The 23,817-nt window shown below is 40.8% G+C and overlaps 1 protein-coding gene across 2 annotated transcripts in view; it reads left to right on the top strand.

Annotated features, from left to right (window-relative positions):
* The first annotated feature begins 9,856 nt into the window (after nucleotides 1–9,856).
* wdr19 (WD repeat domain 19) overlaps nucleotides 9,857–23,817 on the top strand; it is a 29,366-nt gene continuing 15,405 nt past the window's right edge. The window contains exons 1-20 of one of the 2 annotated variants that reach the window (XM_034034432.3): nucleotides 9,857–10,010; nucleotides 10,648–10,739; nucleotides 11,171–11,236; nucleotides 11,551–11,676; nucleotides 11,759–11,874; nucleotides 12,545–12,660; nucleotides 12,934–13,014; nucleotides 13,191–13,303; nucleotides 15,647–15,820; nucleotides 16,296–16,366; nucleotides 16,515–16,687; nucleotides 17,265–17,379; nucleotides 18,771–18,877; nucleotides 19,357–19,479; nucleotides 20,171–20,320; nucleotides 20,816–20,963; nucleotides 21,407–21,611; nucleotides 22,403–22,562; nucleotides 22,916–23,026; nucleotides 23,649–23,758. In XM_034034432.3, coding sequence (XP_033890323.2) covers nucleotides 10,005–10,010; nucleotides 10,648–10,739; nucleotides 11,171–11,236; nucleotides 11,551–11,676; nucleotides 11,759–11,874; nucleotides 12,545–12,660; nucleotides 12,934–13,014; nucleotides 13,191–13,303; nucleotides 15,647–15,820; nucleotides 16,296–16,366; nucleotides 16,515–16,687; nucleotides 17,265–17,379; nucleotides 18,771–18,877; nucleotides 19,357–19,479; nucleotides 20,171–20,320; nucleotides 20,816–20,963; nucleotides 21,407–21,611; nucleotides 22,403–22,562; nucleotides 22,916–23,026; nucleotides 23,649–23,758 — 2,363 coding nt within the window. In that variant the 5' untranslated portion in view covers nucleotides 9,857–10,004. Of the gene's footprint in view, nucleotides 10,011–10,647; nucleotides 10,740–11,170; nucleotides 11,237–11,550; nucleotides 11,677–11,758; nucleotides 11,875–12,410; nucleotides 12,462–12,544; nucleotides 12,661–12,933; nucleotides 13,015–13,190; nucleotides 13,304–15,646; nucleotides 15,821–16,295; nucleotides 16,367–16,514; nucleotides 16,688–17,264; nucleotides 17,380–18,770; nucleotides 18,878–19,356; nucleotides 19,480–20,170; nucleotides 20,321–20,815; nucleotides 20,964–21,406; nucleotides 21,612–22,402; nucleotides 22,563–22,915; nucleotides 23,027–23,648; nucleotides 23,759–23,817 lie in introns of those variants that run through there. The other variant, XM_059032627.1, reaches the window with a different exon arrangement.

Raw genomic sequence — 23,817 nt, forward strand, 5'->3', positions numbered from 1 at the left:
CTTCCTGGTGCTGAAACAGGATGGCAGCCTCAGGCCGATCCTCAACCTCAGACAGCTCAACCTGTTCTTATGCCGATGGAAATTCAAGATGCTGACAATGCAACAGCTGTTGCAGACAGTGAGGCCAGATGGCTGGGTCACCAGGGTGGACATCAAAGATGCCGATTTCCAAATCCCCTTAAGACCCAGCCACAGGAAGTACTTGCAGTTTGCTTTTCAGGGAACCGCTTATGAGTTCTGTGTTCTGCCATTTGCCCACTCCCTGGCGCCTTGCACGTTTTCCAACTGCATGGACACTACACTGACCCCGCTGAGATTCAAAGGCATTAGAGTTCTCAATTATCTGGACTACAGGACAATATGTGCTGAGTCACCCACAAAGGCAGCGTTACACACAGAGCTGGTCACTGGTCATCTGCATCAACTGGGGCTCTCCGTGAACCTTCTCAAAAGCCGACTGACACCTTCCCAGACAGACATCTATGTCAGGGTGTATTTCAACTCCAGGTCCATAAAAAAAACCCAAAACAATCACCACACCTTTGTAATAGTTTATTTTATTTTATTACAATGTAAAGTTTTGAACATTATGCAATGAAGATTAAAAAAAAGAAATACAAATAAGACACATGCAACAAACATGGACAGTGGGAATGTATTTTTTTTTTATGTGACATAAAAAAATCAAGAACTTACTGTATAAATAAGTGTAAAACAGTTTTTAAGTAATTCACATAAAACAGCAGTACAAATGTCACACTTGTTTTTGTAACTCGATTTAAGTTGTAACTGCCTGCTTGGAGCTTGCCCAACGTGGCACCGAAGGTTGTCACCTTCCAAAAACTTCTGGGCCTCATGGCAGCAGCTTCCCAAATCCTTCCCCTGGAGCTTCTCCACATGCACCCTCTCCAGGCCTGGTTGAATCGCAGGGTTTTTCAACCTGGAGTGGAATAACAGCCTGCTTTCTGTGTCTCATCACTCTATGAAAACTCTCTCATGGTGGAAACACCCAGCTCTTCTGCACTTGGGCGGCGCCACGAGGAGACAGTTCATAGACGCATCCAACCTGGGCTTGGGCACTGTATGGAACGGCCGGGGAGTGTGGAAACTTCCATGGGAGGGTCTCCACATCAATCCTTTAAAACTGTGGGCAGTTCACCTGGCCCTGCAGAATTTTCTGTGCGGCTACAACGGAGACAACATGGCATAGTGTCACCCACGAGCTTCTTCTCTGGGGTCCACGAAAACCTCTGCCGGAGGCGATGAATTGGGCAGCGGACCTCCTCTCAAGAGGTTGTGAGACTCTGTGACAGGAGTGAAAGGAGTCCCTCTTGTAATTTGCCCTCCCGACTACTGGCAGCGCTGTGCAGGAAGGACCGAGACACAGGAGAATGGCTGAGTCATGGTTGGGGCAGAAGCCACAGTGGGGGCGGCCATCTTAACTTGGGGCAGGACCTCATGGTTGAGCCCCATTATTGCAATCAGCTGTGCTGCGCTCGACGATTGGCTGAGGTGGGGCAGTGCACTGATTGCAGGGGTGGGGCTCGGCACTATTTAGGCTGTGGGGTTCTGCCATTTGGTCTCCCTATCCTGGACTGAGACAGTTGTGCTGCGTGAGCTCTGTGAGTTTTGTTCTTTTGTTTGTTTCACGTATATCCAGACTGAGGATTCCCAGACCGGCTGCCTTCGAGTCTGGATTTTCCCTGAGATGCTGGGAAGCTGCAGGAATTACGTGTCCTGTTGTGTTGAAGAGGGAGCCCGAGCCACCTGCTTGTTGTGGATCATTGAAAACCCTGTGGCAGTGTTTTTCTTTTGTTTGGACTATTTGTTTTTCATTTCAAGCCTCTGCTTACCATAGCTGGTAACAGAGGCAGTTTCTTGTGGGAGTTAAAAATAAAAAAAACCAACCCCAACTACGTGCTTCCTGTCTCCATCACTTCTGTATCACATCACTTCCTCCCATAACCCACCACACGTGGTGTCAGAAGAGGGGTAAAAAGGATGGACCCAAACGTGGTGGCCACCCTGCTGGAGGCTCAGGACCGGCGCAGGGATGGTGAGGAGCGGAGACGTGAGGAGCGGGATGCTCAGCGGGATGCTGAGCGAACAGCCCACATGGCTGCCATGATGCAGCAACTGACAGCCATGTGTACCGCGGTCCAGGGGCTGGTCACGGCGCCGACGATGGTGGGAGCTGGGCCAGCAGTACAGCCCACTCCGAAGATCAGGCTGCAGAAAATGACACCGGAGGACGACCCGGAGGCGTTCTTGACCACCTTTGAGCGCGTGGCCACGGTCTCGGGGTGGCCTAAGACGTGGTGGGCAGCACAACTGGCCCCGTGTCTGTGTGGTGAAGCCCAGGCTGCCTACCGTGCGCTTTCCAATGAGGCTGCCCTGGACTATGAGCAGGTCAAACAGGCCATTCTCCGGCGTCTCAATATAACCCCAGAGACCCACTGCCGCCGGTTCCGGCAATACCAACGGCCAGAAGGAGTGAGACCCCGGATCGTTGCCCAGCAGCTCTGGGACCACATGACGAGATGGCTACGGCCTGCCGAGAGAGGGGCCGAGGCTGTGGCGGAGTCTGTGGCCATTGACCAGTTCTTGGCAGTGGTTGGAGCTGACACCCAGGCCTGGGTCGCCAGACACAGCCCGGAGACCATGGAGAAGGCCGTTGAGCTCGCAGAGGCCTACGAGGACTCCCTTCTGCGGGCCAGCCCAGAATCCTCCGCAGTGACCCCCTCCAAACCGCGGATGACGACTCCGGCCCCGACCCAGAAGACCGGGATCTCGAGAGCAGCGGCTGCCTCCCCATCGGTCCCACCGAGCGCCTCCCCTCCAAAGTGGAGACGAAGGTTAGCTCCCAGCTGGGCCAAAGCAACCTCCTCGTCTCCCCCTGGTGGGGGAGCAAGGGATAAGCAGCTGTCTCCCACAGCCTTGCCACCCCTGATCTGCTTCCGGTGCCACGAGGCTGGGCATATTGCCAGGTACTGCCCGGCTGCTATGGAGTGTGACGTGGCCTCCCGTTTTACCTCAGCGGAAGCAGGTGAGTATCAGGGGAAGGGACGGGAGGGACCTTGTATTATTAATGTAAAGGTAGGCAAGATGAGCACCCATGCTTTAGTGGACTCCGGGTGTGAGCAAACTATAATTCGACCTGGTGACAAAGTACTGCTGCTCCTTCCCTCCTCGGATTCTAAGTTGTTTGCCAAGTGGCAAGGCCCCTATGAGGTGGTTCGGGCGGTAGGGAGGGTCAATTATGAAATCAGGCAGCCTGACCACCGAAAACCACTCCAAATTTATCATGTAAATTTGTTGAAACCCTGGAGAGAAAGAGAGGCCCTGTTTGTTACTAGTGAGAGACCTGAGGAGGATTTTGGTCCTGAGGCAGGGTCACCTGAGCAAACAACAGAGATTTCGATGGGGGAACAACTACTTCCCCGTCAGAAAAAGGAGCTGAGACAGCTAATTGCGGAGTTCAGGGATGTTTTTTCGAAGGTGCCCGGTAGAACGAATATCATTGAACATGCTATTATTACTCCGCCAGGTGTTCGAGTGAGACAAAGGCCTTACCGGATCCCAGAAAGTCGGAGGAGTGTGATGCGCCAGGAGGTAGAGGACATGCTCAAGCTTGGAGTCATTCAACCGTCCCAGAGCGAGTGGTGCAGTCCGGTGGTAATGGTTCCTAAGAAGGACGGTACCACCCACTTCTGTGTGGATTTCCGCCGGGTGAACGCCATCTCCAAGTTTGATGCGTATCCAATGCCCCGGGTCGACGAGCTCCTCGACAGGCTGGGTAAGGCGAGGTACTTGTCGACTTTGGACCTGACGAAGGGATATTGGCAGATCCCGTTGGAGTCCAGTTCTCGTGAGAAAACCGCATTCGCTACCCCGGATGGTCTGTTTCATTTCCAGACCATGCCTTTCGGTTTGCATGGAGCTCCGGCCACTTTCCAGAGATTGATGGACAGGGTATTATCTCCCCATCATCAGTATGCATCTGCATATATTGATGACGTGGTTATTTTCAGCTCCACCTGGGAGGAGCATCTTGTTAGACTAGCGTCCGTCCTACAATCTCTGAGAGAGGCAGGTCTAACGGCCAACCTGGGTAAGTGCGCGTTTGGCCACCAAGAGACCCAATATCTCGGTTTTATTATGGGTAATGGACGTGTGAGGCCGGTGACCACCAAGGTCCAGGCCTTGGTGGATGCGCCGGACCCACGAACCAAGGCTCAGGTGAGGTCGCTCTTGGGGCTGGCAGGCTATTATCGCCGCTTTATCCCCGAGTTTGCCACCATTGTCAGCCCCTTGACTGACCTAACCAAGAAGAGCGCCCCAAATTTGGTAAAGTGGACAGGTCAGTGTCAGGGGGCGTTTGACTTGATTAAACAGCTTCTTTCCCAGGCCCCGGCGCTGATATCACCGGATTTCAACAGGGAATTCATCCTCCAGACTGATGCTTCCGATGTTGGTCTGGGGGCTGTCTTGTCTCAGGAGGTAGATGGCGTGGAACACCCAGTGCTGTACCTTAGTAGGAAGTTGCTCCCTAGGGAGCGGAACTACGCGGTCATAGAGAAGGAGTGCTTAGCCATTAAATGGGCTGTGGACTCTCTTCGTTATTACCTCCTGGGTCGGCCTTTCACTCTTGTCACGGACCATGCTCCTCTGAAGTGGTTGCACACGATGAGGGACACAAACGCGCGGATCACTCGGTGGAGTCTGGCGCTGCAACCCTTCAACTTTGTTGTGAAACATCGTGCGGGTAAGGAACATCTAAACGCTGATTTTTTCTCTAGGGAGGGGGGTCAATTAGGGAACTTAGGGTTGGCCGAGTGTGCCTACGGCTCCACTCTTAGGGGGGGGATGTGTGACAGGAGTGAAAGGAGTCCCTCTTGTAATTTGCCCTCCCGACTACTGGCAGCGCTGTGCAGGAAGGACCGAGACACAGGAGAATGGCTGAGTCATGGTTGGGGCAGAAGCCACAGTGGGGGCGGCCATCTTAACTTGGGGCAGGACCTCATGGTTGAGCCCCATTATTGCAATCAGCTGTGCTGCGCTCGACGATTGGCTGAGGTGGGGCAGTGCACTGATTGCAGGGGTGGGGCTCGGCACTATTTAGGCTGTGGGGTTCTGCCATTTGGTCTCCCTATCCTGGACTGAGACAGTTGTGCTGCGTGAGCTCTGTGAGTTTTGTTCTTTTGTTTGTTTCACGTATATCCAGACTGAGGATTCCCAGACCGGCTGCCTTCGAGTCTGGATTTTCCCTGAGATCCTGGGAAGCTGCAGGAATTACGTGTCCTGTTGTGTTGAAGAGGGAGCCCGAGCCACCTGCTTGTTGTGGATCATTGAAAACCCTGTGGCAGTGTTTTTCTTTTGTTTGGACTATTTGTTTTTCATTTCAAGCCTCTGCTTACCATAGCTGGTAACAGAGGCAGTTTCTTGTGGGAGTTAAAAATAAAAAAAACCAACCCCAACTACGTGCTTCCTGTCTCCATCACTTCTGTATCACATCACTTCCTCCCATAACCCACCACAGACTCGTATGGGAAAGATTCAGGCATGTGAATCCACTCACTGCCCCCTCTGGTTCTACCTGCTGGAGGGCAAGCACCCACTCGGCATAGACGCGCTGGCCCACGAGTGGCCCAAGGTCCTGCTTTATGCCTTCCCACCACTGGCTTGCTAACGCTGTGCCTGGAGAAAATCAGACAAGAGTGGGCTCGGGTGTTTGCCCAGGAGAGTCTGGTTCTTGGCACTGGTCCAGCTCCTGGACGGCCAGCCTTGAGAGCTGTCTGCGTGTTGCAACCTGCTCAGACAGGCATGGAGACTGTGTGGCATTCCGACCCAGCAAGCCTGCAGCTGTGGGTCTGACCCCTGAGTGGCTGCAACTAAGCCAGCTCAGTCTGTCAGATGAGGTTATTGCGACCCTCCAGAATGCCAGGGCCGCTTCTATGCATTCCCAGTACCGGATTAAATGGGGCGTTTTCCAGACGGTGTCTGTCTCTTGGGCTGGACCCCATCACTTGCCCCATGGCAGCCATACTGCATTCTTTGCAGGACCTTTTAAACAAGGGGAAATCTCCCTCTACTCTTAAGGTTTCCACACACTGGATGCGATGCAATTTGTCCTGCGATAAAATGGTACTTTTGCTGCGACACTACCTTCCACACCAGTGGCGAAAGGCGCGTGATGTGATAGGCGACTCTCCTCTGGTTGTATCGTCAGCTGGAAAAAATCACACACGTATTGTGAGGGTCTGGAGGCTGGACCCCTGACCTTCAATGGTTTCTGGATCCTTTTCAGAAATGAGCCACATGAAATCAGGTGTAAAACAAATATATCCACTTTATTAATGGAAGACCTTTCAAACTGTTCACAACAGATTAATCCGAGCACAATCGGAATACTAGAAAATAATAATAATAATAATCCCTATGACTTGTACAGTCGATAAACAGGGAGTTCAGTAATCGCAAACTACAAGTGTGCACTCAGTCTCACACTCTCTCTGTGTACTCTCTCTAACACACACACACATATATGGGCAGAACCAGCACCACCTAAACTTAAAGGTACAGGAACTATTACAGTATGATAGTCCTGTTACACAGCATAACAAATCATACACACCAGCTGTATCCAGCTCCCTGGAAATGGACTGCTAGGTGTTCTCCCTCATTGCTGTGTCTTTATAATTTTTTAATTGTACAACTCTGGGTATTTTGATGCTGCAAGAATGATCTTTTCTTCCGCTATTGTTTTGTCAATAACGAGGTAATATAACGCATTCAATTTTTAAAGGGAGTAATAATATAATAATAGAAATGCGTTTGCCTCCTTACCTTTTTAACCCCGAGATGCTAGACTGCTCTAATTTCGGTGCCTAAGCACCGATGATGCAGTCTCTCTTCTGGGATGTCTCACGACAACAATAAGCCGTAGGCAATTAAATCTTTCTGAGCCTTGTCATTGAATAAGGCTAGGCACTAGGAACAAAAAAACACGAGTATCCCTACAAGCCAGTTTTGATTATACACTTTAAAAATGTCATACACAGCAAACACGTCTACCACCGAGTATTTTGAACATGACAAGATTGAGAGGAGGCTCGTATTTGACTGTAGGTACACCACTTTTATTTATTGATTTATGTATTTGTTTGTTTGCTTACAGTCGTGGCCACATTTATTGCATTACCCCATTATTTTTACGTTTACTGCTTTATCACCATATAGACTTTTTGTTTTGTTTTGTTTTGTTATTGTTGATGTGATATTCATGGTTATATTGAATTCTAACACTTGTATATACATATGATTTTCATAATGCAAAATTATTGAGTCAGGCAATATACAGTACATTAAGTTTATATTCCAAAAATGAAATGTATTTATACTAAAGACATTTTAAAAACCTAACTGATTACCAGGCTTTTCATCCACCAGCTTTCCAATCTGAAAGGCAGAGGCAGTTCCACACACTGTGTCCAGGTGGGGCGTCAGAATGTCTCCTACAGCTTTCTTCCATTTACCATACATGCAGACACCACAGCATAAAATCACAAGTACAAATGTGTATCTTGCAGGACCTGTCCATAGATAAAGTGTGCATTCTTAAACCGATTAAACTACTGTTTATGTTTCATGAGCATGAGGAGCTTGAACAAAAGCTGTTGGTCTAGCAGTACTGTAACCACACTGCCCCATCTGCTGTTGTAAATAAGGAATTGCAAGGCCAACTGACTTTATTGTCACACTCTGCATTTAGTCAGTTGGCCTTGCAATTCTTTATTTTTCAATATGCCTGTAGTCCTGTAATGTCTTGGAATTTGTAATTAAATTAACCTTAAATTCAATACTACCTTCACTTTCAGATGCTAAGGTTATTTTCGCAGTGATTCTGTACCCGAAGGCAAGACATAGAGTGTGTGTATATATATATATATATATATATATATATATATATATATATATATATATATACAGTATATATATTTAGCTCAAAGAGCCAGCTATCCAGCGTTTCGATATGTTGTATATATCTTTCTCAAGGGAGCATGTGTTTGAATCAAAACATTGGAGGTATTTATGACAACTACTTATTATTGTTTATATTCAAATCTATGACTTATTTTTACATGATGTAATGGTGTTCTGTATATTGTGACCTAATTTTTACTTCTTTCTCTAAATATGTATTAATTGTAATTAACATTATTTTATATAAACTTTTATTTCTATTATCATGCAATGCTGGCTCTGAGGGTCAGCCTTGATTTGGCCTCCCCAGCGCATCAGCAGGCACAACTTTTGAATGAATTTTGTTTATTTATTTATTTAAATGTTATATATTTATTGGAGTTAATTAGTTCTTTCTTTTCCGTTGATTCCTGCTGGCATAATCATGTTCAGTTTATTTATCCATTTACTTTCTTTTATTCTTCTATATGTTGCATTGTCTAATTTTAGCTGTTCTAATACTACAAACTTTACATCATTTATGTCATGTCCTTGACTGGTGAAGTGCTGTACTATTGGTTCATTCATTTTTTTATTTCTAATTAATGAAAGGTGGTTCTGAATTATTTTATATGAAGTTGTTTCAGTCTCTCCGATATATTTTATTTCATCACATTTTTCACAGGCTATTCCATAAACAACATTGCTATTTTTACGGTAGGTATTCGTTTTTAGTGGATATGTGTTGTTCTTATGTTTAATTATATTTTTACTTTTGTCCATGTATTTACACACTTTACATGTACTAGTGCAAGTATCTGTCAAACCTATTCAGTCAATTATTCTTTTATGTTTACTGTGAACTGGGGGCCTTAAGAAATACTTTTTTAAATTTTTCTGAATTATGTAGAATCTGCACGTGTTTCCAAACTATCTTAGAAATATTAAGCAAAAGTTTAGAGTAAGTCATTACTAATGGGACTCTTTTGACCTTTTTATCTCTATTTTTATAATCTAGATCATCTCTTTTTAGTTTATCCACTTTTCTTAACTCTGTCTCTATAATTCTTTCTTTGTATCCTCTTTTTTAAGATTTGTTTTAATACATTTATTTGTTTTACATAGGCACTTTCTTTTGAGCATATTCTTCGTATTCTTATTCCTAGACCCTTTGGGATTGCCCTTTTAGTGTGTATTGGATGTCCAGAGGACATGTGTAAATACTGGTGTATGTCAGTCGGTTTACAGAAGAGGTCAGTCTCAATTGAATCTTCTTCAAGTTTTACTATGGTGTCTAAAAAGTATATTTATTTTCTTGTCCATCGATGGTCCGCTTTAATATTACTGTGTATTTCATTTGCCTTTTTATGAAACTGGAAAATAGATTCTTCTCCATGTGTCCAAACCCCCAAAATATCATCTACAAACCGAATGTATTCTAAAGGTTCGCTTTCCGATTTTCTAAGTAATTGTTCTTCCCATTTCCCCATGTATGTACAGGCAAAATGCATTCCTAATTTAGATCCTATTGCTGTACCATCGTTTTGTTTGTAATTCTTATCAACAAATGTAAAATAACTGTTTTCTAAAACTACGTTGATCATGTTCAGCACCTGTGCTGTTGGTATTGATTTATCTAGTCTATTATCTAGTGCGTTTTGACAAGCTTCTAAAGTTTCTTTACGAGAGACACTTGGCGTACAAGGATTTTACATCCATACAAAATAAAATTGTATTCTCTGGAAAGTTGTGCTTTAGTGATTCCAAAGACCCTTTTTGGATTCCAAGGAAACAGCACTAACATCTAACTACAGTAGTTCATTTTGTATTTGCATAATCAGTACTATAAAACTATAATTCCCAGAATGCAAAGACGTCTACCTTTTGACGGTTGCCTTTTGTTAGCCGAGTTGATTGGATGCTTCAGCGAGGTCGCTATGGGTGACGCAGACGCTGGGAAGCGGTGCATGTTGGGATTTAAACAATACCTTATGCTGAAGCTGATGTGCTTCTTTTAAAATAAACAACAGCAAATCGTAATTATGAAGGTAAGTAAATATTGTAAATATACGTTACTTGTTTCCAGTAACATTTAGAAATAAATCTCGTGGTTGTTGTCTCTACCTCAAATATATGACACAGTTGTTGGCTCCACCTCAGTTACCGATTGATAGTTTATTTTACAAGAATGTTTTATTGTATATTTCTCAATTATTTATTTTATGTAATTAAAACATAAGAAATACTGTAATGTGGGCTATCTCCTTACATACATTGTATTTACAGTTTCAGTAAACTGTTCTGTTTGCATTACGCTGCTGTAAATCTGTCGGTTCACACCATGACAACACAGATAAGTAAACTACAGTACCGTGCAGATACGAAATAAGCTAAGAGCATAGACAAATGAAATTGTGTTGTGTTATAAAAATATATATATATATATATATTTAGTTAATTTGCTAGCAAATGTAAGTAAATAGGGCTTGTTCTAAGTTTAGTTTATATAGATGGATTATAAAAGGTACGGTCTTGTATTCTAGATCTAAATCAGCTAAAAGGACCAGGGACAATATAAAGAAAAAATAAGTAAACCACAAAGAAAATTGAATGTTCTTTTTATGTCCAAAAGACAAGTGACAAAAGTCATGTGTGTCGTGTTTATTATTTATTTACCCCCCACAGCGAGTGTTCACGCTCACAGAAAAGGCTTGGCAAGGTTCTACCTTGCAGTATCGATGGCAAAAAACTTTGGGAAATTATCTTGCTGTCACTGGGTAAGCTAAATGTGGAACTTTCCACCTTGCAGTTCCTTGATATAACTTGCTGTAGTATATTAATGTATAGTGTGATCATTTTTACATGATTATTTAAAATAATGTGACGGATAACAACACTTATTTTTGATATAGTGCCTTTTTTGTCATTCCAATTGCAAAGCTGAAAGATAAATTAAATTGCTTTATAGTATATACTGATCACAGCTGCTCCCAGCAGGGCACCTCATGCTTACTCTATGCAGACTTTCTTGATAATATGTTACATAAAAATTATACCACAATAATACTAAGAGTGGATATATCAGTGTACATTAAAACATGTACATAAATGGATCCTGGTCTTTCAAAGATAGCAAGCATTGGATGGTCATAAAGACTGAACTAAGCTCTTAGAAAATGTATGACAGCTGTTTGTTTGTTTTTGACAGACCTGACTGTACAGTAAAGATATTTGATCGTCATGGGCAAAAGAAAGATGAAATTAACCTGCCAGGGTAAGTTGTACATCTACACATTCCAGTAAATTGAAATGGTAACATCAATAAGAAAAAAATAAATCTTAACATCATCTGTAACCAAGTACATAATGTACCGTGTTCTGACACAGGTAGCAGTTCTACAAATATAATGATTGGCCGTATTTTAGTATTTTCTATTCAATAGGTGCTTTTCTGTTCAATTTGCTAAAGGATCTAATTTTGTATTCTACAGCTACCAGTATTATTTTCATATTGCTTTAACTGATTATAAAGTATACACTATCTATGTTTTTTGTAACACATTTTGATAAAAAAATACACTGTTTTAGTAACTGTGTTGCAATGGACTGGGATAAAGACGGAGATACACTGGCAGTGATTGCTGACAAATCTAGTTCCATCTATTTGTGGGATGCCAACACACACAAACCAAGTCAGCTGGACAGTGGAATGAGGTAAGACATGGGGTTTTCTGAAATGGCTTGAGTGTTATGAATTGGAATAAACCTTTACTACGAATATAACCTTTTCTTGCAGGGATCAGATGTCCTTTCTCTTGTGGTCAAAAGTTGGATCTTTGCTGGCTGTAGGCACCGCTAAAGGGAATCTTCTTATATATAATCAGCAGACTTCACGCAAGATTCCAATTCTTGGTAAAAAAAAAAAATAATAAAAAAAAAATCTTATTTTTAATCATATTCCTCAATGCCCAGATAATAATCACATGTTATTTTTTAAGTACTAAGTGGAATATTATATATTTTACACATAATGGCAAGACCCAATGACTAAGGACGTATGTCTCTTGGTGTGTATGTATATGCTTCAATATGTTTTTAACTACCTTAAGAAACTATCTAAAATTGCTTTATATTTTAATCTAACTCAAACTCTACTAGTTGTGTAAATGTTAGCATATCAAACTAGTTGATGCCTGTAAGATTTCTGAGCAACCTAAAAAGTTTATAAATACGATGACAAAACTATCATTGAAATTCAGTAAATCACCTATTCACTGTATTATTCATGAACTTTATTCTTGGAATTTAATTAACATACTTTGCATAAATGTATGTATTCATTATTCAGCAAATTAACCATTATTGTGTCTAAACAGAGCAAACTAGGGCTGTTCAATGAGCAAATAAACCATGTCATTGATTTGTTTTATTATTACATTTTTCTACAGTGGTTTTCATTGTGCTGTTCAGGGTTTCAGATCTAATGAAGGACATGAATGGTATGGACATCCACAACTGTAAAGTGCAGACTGCCTTAACCGTGTGCGTTTCAAGCCCTGCTTACAGGCTTTTTCTTTTGTAGGAAAGCACACAAAGAGGATTACCTGCGGCTGCTGGAGTACTCAAAACCTGCTGGCTCTTGGGAGTGAAGATAAGATGGTCACTGTTAGCAACCATGAAGGGGACACCATGAGACAGGTGAGGAAACCGGGGCACAACTGAAACCTGTAATCTTCAGACTCATACAAGACTTTTTTATCAAACAAGAATATCGAAAAATGGGATATGTGTTAAAAATGAAATTGGTAACAATTCTTTATAATTCATATTAAAAAAATGCTAATAATCTGAATAATACCCTGACTTATTTTAAGAACAAATACTTTCCAATTACCACTTAATTTATGAAGCTCTGTTTTTAAGCTGTAACACTGCCGTATAAACTCCAGTGCTTTGTTTAACTTCTTATAGACAACAGTCCGTGCTGAGCCCAGTGAGATCCAGTTCTCAGTAATGAAGACAGATGAGAGAGCGGCCTCGGGAGAAAGCACAGTGAGTTTCAGTGAATCCCTATCAATATAAAATGATGTTAGAAATACACTGCACTCTCAAATATGAACTTATTAAATATTTCTTGATCTACATGTTTTGAAACAGGTGCACAGTATAGCTCAAATAGCTGAACTTCGGATATAACAGTTAAGCAACTTTGAACACTTGTTTTGCAGGTCAGTGTGGTGGTTGGAAAGAAGACCTTGTTTCTGTTTAACCTTAATGACCCAGATAACCCAATTGAGCTGGCCTTCCAGCAGCGCTATGGCAACATTATAGCCTACAGATGGTAAGACCCCCACAAATATATTCTGTATTCTATATACAAATGCAGGTATAGCAAACAAAAGTAACATAGTTTATAGAAGCCAGCTGGGGACCTTTGGTGAACAGCAATTTTCAACTCTTTCCACATATTCTCAATTGAATTGAGGTCCGGGCTTTGACTGGGCCACTCCAGGACATTGACCTTTTTGTTTTTAAGCCACTCCAGTGTGGCTTTGGCTGTATGTTTGGGGTGAATCTTCTCCCAAGTCCCAGGTCTCTTGCAGACTTCAGCAGACTTCAGCAGGTTTTCCTCCAGGATTTCTCTGTACTTTGCTCCATCCATTTTGCCCTTGTATCTTCACAAGCTTTCCAGGCCCTGACAGATTCTCTCCATTTCTTAATAATGGACTTTACTGTGCTCCAGGGGATATTCAATGCCTTGCAAATGTTCTTATATCCTACCCCTGATTGGTGCTTTTGAAGAACCTTATTCCGGATTTGCTTTGAATGTTTCTTCGTCTTCATGATGTAGTTTTTGTTAGGAAATGTACTAACCAACTGTGGGACCTCCCAGAGACTGGTGTATTTAACCTGAAATCATGTGAAACACCTTAATTGCACACAGGTGGACTCCATTCAACTAATTATGTGACTTCTAAAGACAACTGGTTGCACCAGAGCTTATTCAGGTGTGTCATAGCAAAGGGGGTGAATACTTATGCAATCAATTATTTTCTGTTTTATATTTGTAATTAATTTAGAACAATTTGTAGATTATATTTTTCACTTTGACATTATGGACTTTTTTTGTGTTGATCAGTGGCAAAAACTCCTAATTAAATCCATTTTGATTCCATGTTGTAACAAAATAAAATGTGGAAAAGTCCAAGGGGGGTGAATACTTTTAAGAGCCACTGTAGTCGATGCTCATTTTGCAGGTGGTTTAATACCCAAGATGTTTCATCAGGAATAGTCTTAAAATTGAATCTATGCGCCATTCTGAAGAACAGGACTTTGCTGCAGATTTTTCAAAACTTCCCTGAGGCAAGAATCATTGGTGAACCTTGCAGACCTGTCCCGTTGAATCAGTGGCCATGCTATCCCCCATTAATGGAATTTATAAAACTCAGTTTAGATTACAATAACAGAATTACTAGGGCAGCTGTTAAAGCTACCTGCATGTAGGCAAGACAACGTACAAAATGTGCACAAACTGCATTTTCACTTAAAGGTGTAACTTTCTGGAATTTTTTGCCAGACGACATCAACGGTGCTCATAAATGTAAAGATTTCACTTATAAGCGAAACGCATGGTTAAAACAAAACCAAATCTGTGATCATTAATTGTAAATATACTTTTTTATGTTATTAACTGTTATATATTAGTAGATTTTGGCAAATTGTTGTACTGCGAGTATTAAAATCGTGTGGGAGGGTAATTATTTTGGTACTATGAATTTTAACTGTTTTATTTTCGTTATTATAACGGTGTATTTGTTTGGAGGGAATAATTCCATTATGTTTGAGGAGATAACTTAAAGTTATTTAAACTGTCAATTACAAATTGCCCGCTTCTGTAAATGTTTCTTTATTTGTATTTTCTTTTTCTTTTTTTGTGTTTGTTTATTTATTTTCTTCATTTCTATACACCTGCCCAGGGACTGCCAATTAAAATGAGCTCATTGCTAAATCTGTGTGCAGTACATCTTATGACATGGCATAAATGTTAAAAATCGTATGTTGTCCCTGTCAAATATATATATCACTGCTGTGCAAAAGTCTTAGACACATTCAGGAGTTACAATATCAATGTTATGAGCATCAACAATTTACTCAAAGCTTCCACTAGTGTTTTCCACTATCATAACAACATTGACTGTTATTAATACAGCTTAGTTTGGGTGAGAAGAAACCAAGCTTGTCATTTAGCAAACTTATGATCACAACAACTCAAAGTAAACTATACATGAGCAGCTAATATGAAGTGTTGTAGTAGCTAATCCATCACATTTACCTAGTGGTTCTCAACAGGGGGGGGCACAAAGCAATCCGTGACATCACAATGTAGATGGCGCAGGTTGATTATATGGTAGTATAACCTCCCCCCAAAAAAAGTGAAAAATGTGTAAGACTTTTGAACAACATTGTGTATATATAGCCCTGCGGTCATTCTAGCCCCCTGTCGGTAAAAATAGTCTTCCCTCGCGGCAATAATTGTCCACTATAGCCTATATATATGGTGTTGCAGCACATGTTTTTACTCCAGGCACTGTATGTTCTCTCCACCATTGTAATAAGAGATAATGTTTGCTGTGATTTTGATTTACTGTTGGTTTGATTTACTGTAGTGCTTTTTATTTAACAGGTATGGAGATGGCTATATTATGATTGGGTTCTCCCAGGGCTACTTTGTAGTCATTTCAACACATATCCGTGAGATTGGTCAAGAGCTCTTCCAGGCGCATAATCATAAAGACAGCCTGACCAGCATTGCCATTTCACAGTCCCTCAACAAAGCTGCGTCTTGTGGAGATAACTGGTAAAAGCAACCAATATAAGATTGTGGTTAATAGAGAAAAAAGTCATTTATGGGAATCCACTGTAAACAGCACTCCATGTCCTCTGTAGTAGGACAGTACTATGAGCTTACCCAGTGCAAGAAAATGTCTTGCATGGAAACATTTAAAATAGCATTTTTATGCTGGTATATTTATCTTTATTTGTATCTAAAACATAGGTTTGGAAAAAAGGAAATTGTTGAAAAAAATGTTGTTCTTTTATTCTGAGACAAGAAAATCAATTGTAGATTTGAATTTTGAAAAAGATTATTCCTATTTTCTCTTAATCTGTTCTTCGTGAAGATAGATGCGACTAGTTTTTTCCTTCCATGTTTGTGCAACAGATAAAAAAGGCATTTGCTCCTTCTTGTTGACCCTACCTTTAGTTTCCCTTTTAATTTATTGAAATACCTGCTTATAAAATCCTTCCCTGCTTGAAATGTTGATATCTTTTAGCATCAAAATCCACGATCTATCAGAGCTGAAGGAAATGTATGCTATAATTAACCTGGATGATGAAACCAAGGGTAGGTAACCTTTATGTTTACTTTTTAAATTAACCTCACAGTCACCATTTGTTTAACCATTTCTCCAGTAGAATGGATTTCAACAATAGGTATAATTTATTGTGGTGACACTTATAAATATACATATACACACACACTATATTGGCAGGTCTAGACCACCTTTCCTGGACAGATGATGGACAGTTGCTTGCTATTTCGTCACAGAGGGGGACACTTCACGTTTTCCTGACAAAACTTCCCATTCTTGGAGACACTTGCGGGACACGGCTTGCTGTTCTTACCTCTCTACTGGAAGTCACAGTAGCTAACCATGTGGAAGGGGTAGGAGGCGTATTGATTCCTGTTACATGTGGAACTACTTAGCTTTTTGTGTCATAGACCCTCTTCATCAATATTTCTTGACAGACAGGTTAGTCTACAGTTTGTCCACAGATTGCAAACTCCCTTGGGCAAAAGCCCACAGGTAATTAGATATCCAGGATTTCATGTTACCAGTTTGTGACACTGAACATTAATCATATGCTGCTTTATAAGCACCATGCCTAGCCAATGTGGAAGATGTTTTAAAAACTCAACAGTATTTTTTTTAATCAGGAATGCAAAGTTCAATCTAATTTCAGGCCATTCTTTTGGTAATTTGAATGTGCCCAATACATTTTACATTCAGATCTTCCACTGGTGCTTATTTGATTGCACCACACATTTACAGTGCTTTTTCTGTTTGTGTGAAGGCATATGGAAACAATTATTTTTCTCTTTAACATAGGATTAGGCAAACAGTACATTCACAAATTATGATGTTATGTATAGAGGTGTGCACTGTATATCAAATATTCTGGGAAACCAATTCATGATACGTTTGTGAATGTTTCACACTGCCGTGTCTGTCTCTCAATAGGAACGTCCCATCACAGTTTCAGTTGAGGTGGAACCTAATTTTATTGCAGTGGGTCCCTACCACATCGCTGTGGGGATGAACAACAGGGCATGGTTTTATGCACTTGGTGAAAATGGTATGTACAAATTAAAGCTGATTAACAAACAAAAACAATGATTTTAAAGTTTCTTATTTTAATTAATTTCAGATATGTACACTGCTGTGCAAAAGCCTTAGACATGTTGCATTTTTCTACTCTAATGCATTATGAGCATCAACAATTTACTCAAAGCCTCCACTAGTGTTTTCTACTATTGTAACAACCTTGACTTGCATAAAGAAGGAAAAACATTTAGTGAAATAGCTTGCTTCACTCGATTTTCAAGGTGTGGTATCTGAAGCATAAACAACAAGTACATAGAAACATCATCTGTAATTGACAAACCCAGGACTGGAAGACCCAAAAAGCTGTGCAACAGGGATGAGCAATACTTGAAGATAATATCCTTAAGGAATAGAAAGACGGCAAGTGTTGAATTGACAAAATAACTGGCAGAAGGAACAGGTGTCATCCATCAAATCAACAGTATGAAGGTCACTCTTGAAATCAGGACTTAAACGATGTGTTGCAGTAAGAATACCTCTGTTAAGAAAGGGGAACAAGACTAAAAGGCTAAAATATGCACAAGAACACAGTAATTGGACTATGGAACAATGGTCAAAGGTGCTTTGGACTGCTGATGGATGGACAACGACACCTGTGCCTTCTGCCAGTTCTTTTGTCAATTCAACACTTGTTGTCTTTATATTCCTTAAGGATATTATCCTTAAGTATTGCTCATCCTTGTTGCACAGCTTTTTGGGTCTTCCAGTCTTGGGTTTGTCAATTACAGATGATGTTTCTCTGTACTTCTTGATTTATGCTTCAGATACCACACCTTGAAAATCAAGTGATGCAAGCTAGGGCAGCAGTGTGGAGTAGTGGTGGAGTAGTGGTTAGGGCTCTGGACTCTTGACCGGAGGGTTGTGGGTTCAATCCCCAGTGGGGGACACTGCTGTTGTACCCTTGAGCAAGGTACTTTACCTAGATTGCTCCAGTAAAAACCCAACTGTATAAATGGGGAATTGTATGTAAAAATAATGTGATATCTGTATAATGCGAAATAATGTATAATGTGATATCTGTATAATGTGAAATAATGTATAATGTGATATCTTGTAACAATTATAAGTTGCCCTGGATAAGGGTGTCTGCTAAGAAATAAATAAATAATATTTCACTCAGAGTTTTTCCTTCTTCATGCAAGTCAAGGTTGTTATAATAGTAGAAAACACTAGTGGAGGCTTTGAGTAAATTGTTGGTGCTCATAATGCATCAGAGAAGAAAAATGCAACGTCTAAGACTTTTGCACAGCAATGTATCTATCTGAAATGAATTAAAATAAGAAATTAATTTTAGCCAAATTAGCTGGCATGCTTATTCCTTACCAGCAAACAACTAAATACTAAAATGTGTTCCATCTGCAGGTGTGGAAAAACTTAAAGATATGGAATACCTTGGGACAGTAGCCAGCATGCATATCAATTCAGATTACGCTGCTGCACTCTTCGAGGGTAAAGTGCAACTGCATATGGTGAGAATATACAGTATTGCATTTTGTGGAATCAGCCGTATAAACACACATATATAACATATCAGGGATTATTGTAATTATTTAAACAGATCCTTAATGCTGCATACATTTACTAAAATGTACAAGAAATACTAGGAACATTTTGCTCTTGGAATGGTGGCTGTGCCAACTCATATACAGCTAAATAACTACTAGTTTTCTAAAATTGTCTGTTTTATTTCCCTTCTATTCATGTTTATACTAAATGACTAATTTGTACTAATCACACTTATCCTTTTTGGGAACACATTGCATTCAAATGCACAGTAGCTTGGTGGTCTGATGGTGCTTAAAAAAAACATTTACATCTCTGTGTAAAACAAAATATAATAAATTATAGTATATTGCAATCCAGTCTCCTTCATCGTAAAGCATTATTGGTTTAGGCCATTGTTAGCTAGTGTTTCTCAGCTCAGACAGTGACTGCGAGTGTGTTTCAGATTGAGAGTGAACATCTGGAGGCGCAGGAGGAGCGGGAGACACGCCTCTTCCCAGGGCGAGATGACAAGTGTCGCATCCTCTGCCACGCGTTGACCGCTGACTTCCTTATTTACGGGACAGATGTAAGGGCTTTGTTTTTCTTAATTGTTCATTGTAAATATGTATTATGTTCCTCCTATGTTAAGATGTATTCATTGTATGGCCATGTGTGGATGCTTTTTGATTTAGAGATTGATGTCAAAACGCAATAAAAAGTAAGGGGCTCCCGAGTGGCGCATCCAGTAAAGGCGCTCCACGTGGAGTGCAGGATGCGCTCTATAGTCTGGACGTCGCAAGGTTGAGTCCAGCACATTCCTTTGCCGACCGAGGACGGGAGCTTCCAGGGGGCGGCGCTCAATTGGCCGAGTGCCGCCCGGGGGGAGGGAGGGTTAGGTCGGCTAGGGTGTCCTCGGCTCATCGCGCACCAGCGACCCCCTGTAGTCTGGCCGGCCGCCTGCGGGCTTGCCTGTAAGCTGCCCAACTGCTGCGTTGTCCTCCGATGCTGTAGCTCTTGGGTGGCTGCATGGTGAGTCTGCAGTGTGAAAAAAAGCGGTCGGCTGACGGCACACGCTTTGGAGGACAGTGTGTGTTCGTCTTCGCCCTCCTCAGTCAGCGCAGGGGTGGTAGCGGTGAGCTGAGCATAATAAAATAATTGGCCATTCCAAATTGGGAAAAAATAATAAAAAATAATTGGCAATGACTACATTTATACTAAATTTTTTTTTTTTTTAAAACGCAATAAAAAGTAAATTAATATTTTGTGTTCTTCCATAGACTGGTTTAATTCACTGTTTTTACATAGAGGATTGGCAGTATATCAATGAGTATCGGCACACAGTGAGTGTCAAAAAGATCTTTCCAGACCCCAATGGAACCAGACTGGTATTCATTGATGACAAGAGCGATGGCTTTGTGTATTGCCCAGTAAGTAGGGTATCAGTATTCAGTGTTTTTATATTCATTATATAATATATCCAAGATTTACCTTATACTGTAGCTACCTAGAGTGGCCCTACATTGACAATGTTGCAGTAGATGTTTTTTATTTGTTTTGTTTTTTGGTCCAAGGTATAAATACATTATTATTATTATTATTATTATTATTATTATTTTTATTATTATTATTATTTATTTCTTAGCAGACGCCCTTATCCAGGGCGACTTACAGTCGTAAACAAATACATTTCAAGAATCACAGTGCAAGTAATAATACAAGTAAGAGCAAGATAAATACAATGATGAATACAATGACTTTGGTTCAAGCAAGTACAAGTGTGACAAAATACAATTCAATAATACAGCAGATAACAGTGTCAGTGATAGTTACATCAGTATATTTTGGTTAATAAAAATATCTGCTTTCTTTGATTACTGATCAAGTAATTTCATTTCTCAATCATGGCTATCTTATTTTCCTAGGTAAACGATTCTCTGTATGAAGTCCCCAACTTTTCACCTACTATCAAAGGCATTCTGTGGGAAAACTGGCCGGTGGACAAGGGTGTATTTATTGCCTATGATGATGATAAAGTTTACACATATGTCTTTCACAAAGACACAATTCAAGGTAGTTAGAATGCTGTGGATAAGGGTTTAAAATCATGGATTTAAGAAATTAGACATTGTAAATACATTTTGCTTTATTGGCACTAATGATACTGCAATAGCAAGTGAAACTTTTATATTATTTTAGATTTGTACTTACCTTTTTAAAGCTTAGTGGAGTGGACTGGTCTTTTTGGACTTGTAGTCATCAAGCTTTTGGTACTTTTTATTTAGAATTGCTGTGTACTGTTGTGGGCATACAAATACTGTGGACTGACCCACATTGACAAGTAGCATATCTGCCACCTTATCCATTTCCCTTTCAAAAACATATTCTCAATAAAAAAAGGTAAAAAACACTTTGTAAAGGCTAACTGTCATAACTAGAAGGGAACCCCTTCACTACATTTAAGGGACATGAGAAACTGTTCAACTTATATCACATTTGAATTCTTTAATCTACAGGTTCCAAAGTGATCCTTGCTGGAGGCACCAAGCTGCCTTACTCCCATAAGCCACTGCTGCTGTATAACGGAGAGCTGACCTGTCAGACACTGAGTGGCAAAACCAACAACATCATCCTCAGCACTCACTCCTTCATGAGCAGCGTGAAAGACAGCGGTAACAGCGACCAGACCCGTATGCTGACACAAACACTGATGCTTAAAAGGTAACTCTGCTTAGAGTGCACTACACAGTAGTACACATGGGAGGTTTACCCTAGTACGTAGAAAGATATAATGATGCTATTAAAAATGTGCATTACTCTTAAAGTTCAAATGCAGTCTTGTTAGGGGTTGGCCCTCTTAGTAAAAGCACTGCCAGCTGGAATGTAAGGTAAATCATGCGATTTTAGTACAAATCTTATTCACACTGAGTTGGCAATCTTGACTGGGGACCCACAGGGAGCATTTTCTTGATAGTCAAGGAAAATCGTCAGGGGTCTAGTTTTCCTCACCGTGCACCAGGAGCCTGATGAAGCCAGACAGAGAGTAGTCAGACCTCCCCACCAGGGTTCAGGAGCTTGGCAACATGTGTTGCTCATGTCCAGTGTGGGTAAAGATTCGATTGGCTAAATCAGTAGTACTCAACTCTGGCCCTCGAGATCCAATCCAGTCCAGGTTTTTACTCCAAGCAGGTTCTAATGTAGTTAATTGAAGCTGCTAAGAGGCAATTAACTAATTTAGGACCTGCTTGGAATAAAGACCATGACTGGAATGGATCTCAAGGGCCAGAGTTGAGTACCACTGGGCTAGATGAACATCAGTTATCCTTATCATTAAGTGAGTTCAGTGGTGAGGCAACATTCAAACTAAACATTTAAAGTTTGGTTGAAAAGGGGAAGTAGAATGTAATTTATTAAATTAATAGAAAATAATAATAAATCAGATTTGCTTTTTAGCTCCACATTGCTAAAATTGTACTCCATTTTTTTGTTTTTTTTTTGTTTTTTTTCTGCAGGTTCACTGAAGCCTGGGAGCTGTGCAAAGTTCTGAATGACCATTCAGCCTGGACTGAATTGGGCAGAGCCTGTCTCCATCACATGGAAGTGGAGTTTGCCATCAGAGTGTACCGCATGGTTGGGAATGTGGGGATGGTCATGTCATTGGAGCAAATTAAAGTACAGTAAAAAAAAATAAAAAAATGTTCCTACATAGAAATAGGTTGTCATTGTACTAGCCATTGCATGAAAAAACAAGTATGTAATAAATATATTCTCCACTACAACTGTGTATAACTAGATGTGCAGTCAGTCAGATAATAAAAGATATAACAGCTGTGTGCGTTCACAAAGTCTACCAAACAATTTGTGTGATGCTGCTGGGTTAAAAGTTCAAATGACTTTCTTAAAACAAGCAAAATTATTCATAACATTATCTTCTGATGTAATCAAAGTCCTGATGATTCTACTAGATGTCAAGTTTAAACCTTCTGGCATTCTATCATTTTTTCCAACAACTGTTTTCTTTTCAGGGAATCGAAGATCAGAACCTTCTGGCAGGACATCTCGCCATGTTCACCAACGATTTTAATCAGGCCCAGGACCTGTACCTGGCATCTAGCTGCCCCATAGCTGCACTGGAGGTACTGTTCATTTCTACCTACAGAAACAGAGAGCATGACATACAGATACAGGGTCTCTTGTGAAGCCCTGTAATACATTATATGCAATACAAAGTGCACAATAAAACATTATGGTGCAGTGCACGGGTTGATTTGGATGAATGGCTAACTGTAAATAACCAGCCTCCCACTGTCACTTTGATTTGTTATACTGCTTTACCTGAATCAGCCTTGTTACCCTGCTGAGTCAGAAGCAAAAAACATATCAAATGGCATCTCTCTTATAAATACTATGCTTTAAAGCATTAGGGAACACCCCTTGACTCCCTCTTGTCCTGTGTATTATGTATTGCTGCAGATTAGTTTAAAAATATATCCATTCTATCATTCTTCAGCTTTGGGGCTACTACAAATGTGCTACTACTGATATGTCTGTCAGAATGCCTTCCTATAATCTTCTTAATGATGGATTTAAGTGTGTGTATATGTTTATAAAAGTCCCCTCTCAACCACATCATGTTTTGAAAAATACATTTTCATTACATTACTGTATGTAGTACACATGGGTAGCAGCGTAAACTCATCTGAGTTTTTATTTTATTTATTTAACTGTACCTTTGTGGTGTTGGCTGTGTTATTGCAGATGAGGAGAGACCTGCAGCACTGGGACAGTGCACTACAGCTGGCTAAACGACTGGCTCCCAAACAGATCCCATTCATATCTAAGGAGTACGCTATTCAGCTGGAATTCACGTACGTAGCATTTAAAGAACCATCTTTTATATCAGACACAGTCTTTGATGAGCTATAAC

Source organism: Acipenser ruthenus, chromosome 1 (genome assembly GCF_902713425.1).
Source record: "Acipenser ruthenus chromosome 1, fAciRut3.2 maternal haplotype, whole genome shotgun sequence".
Lineage (NCBI taxonomy): Eukaryota > Metazoa > Chordata > Actinopteri > Acipenseriformes > Acipenseridae > Acipenser > Acipenser ruthenus.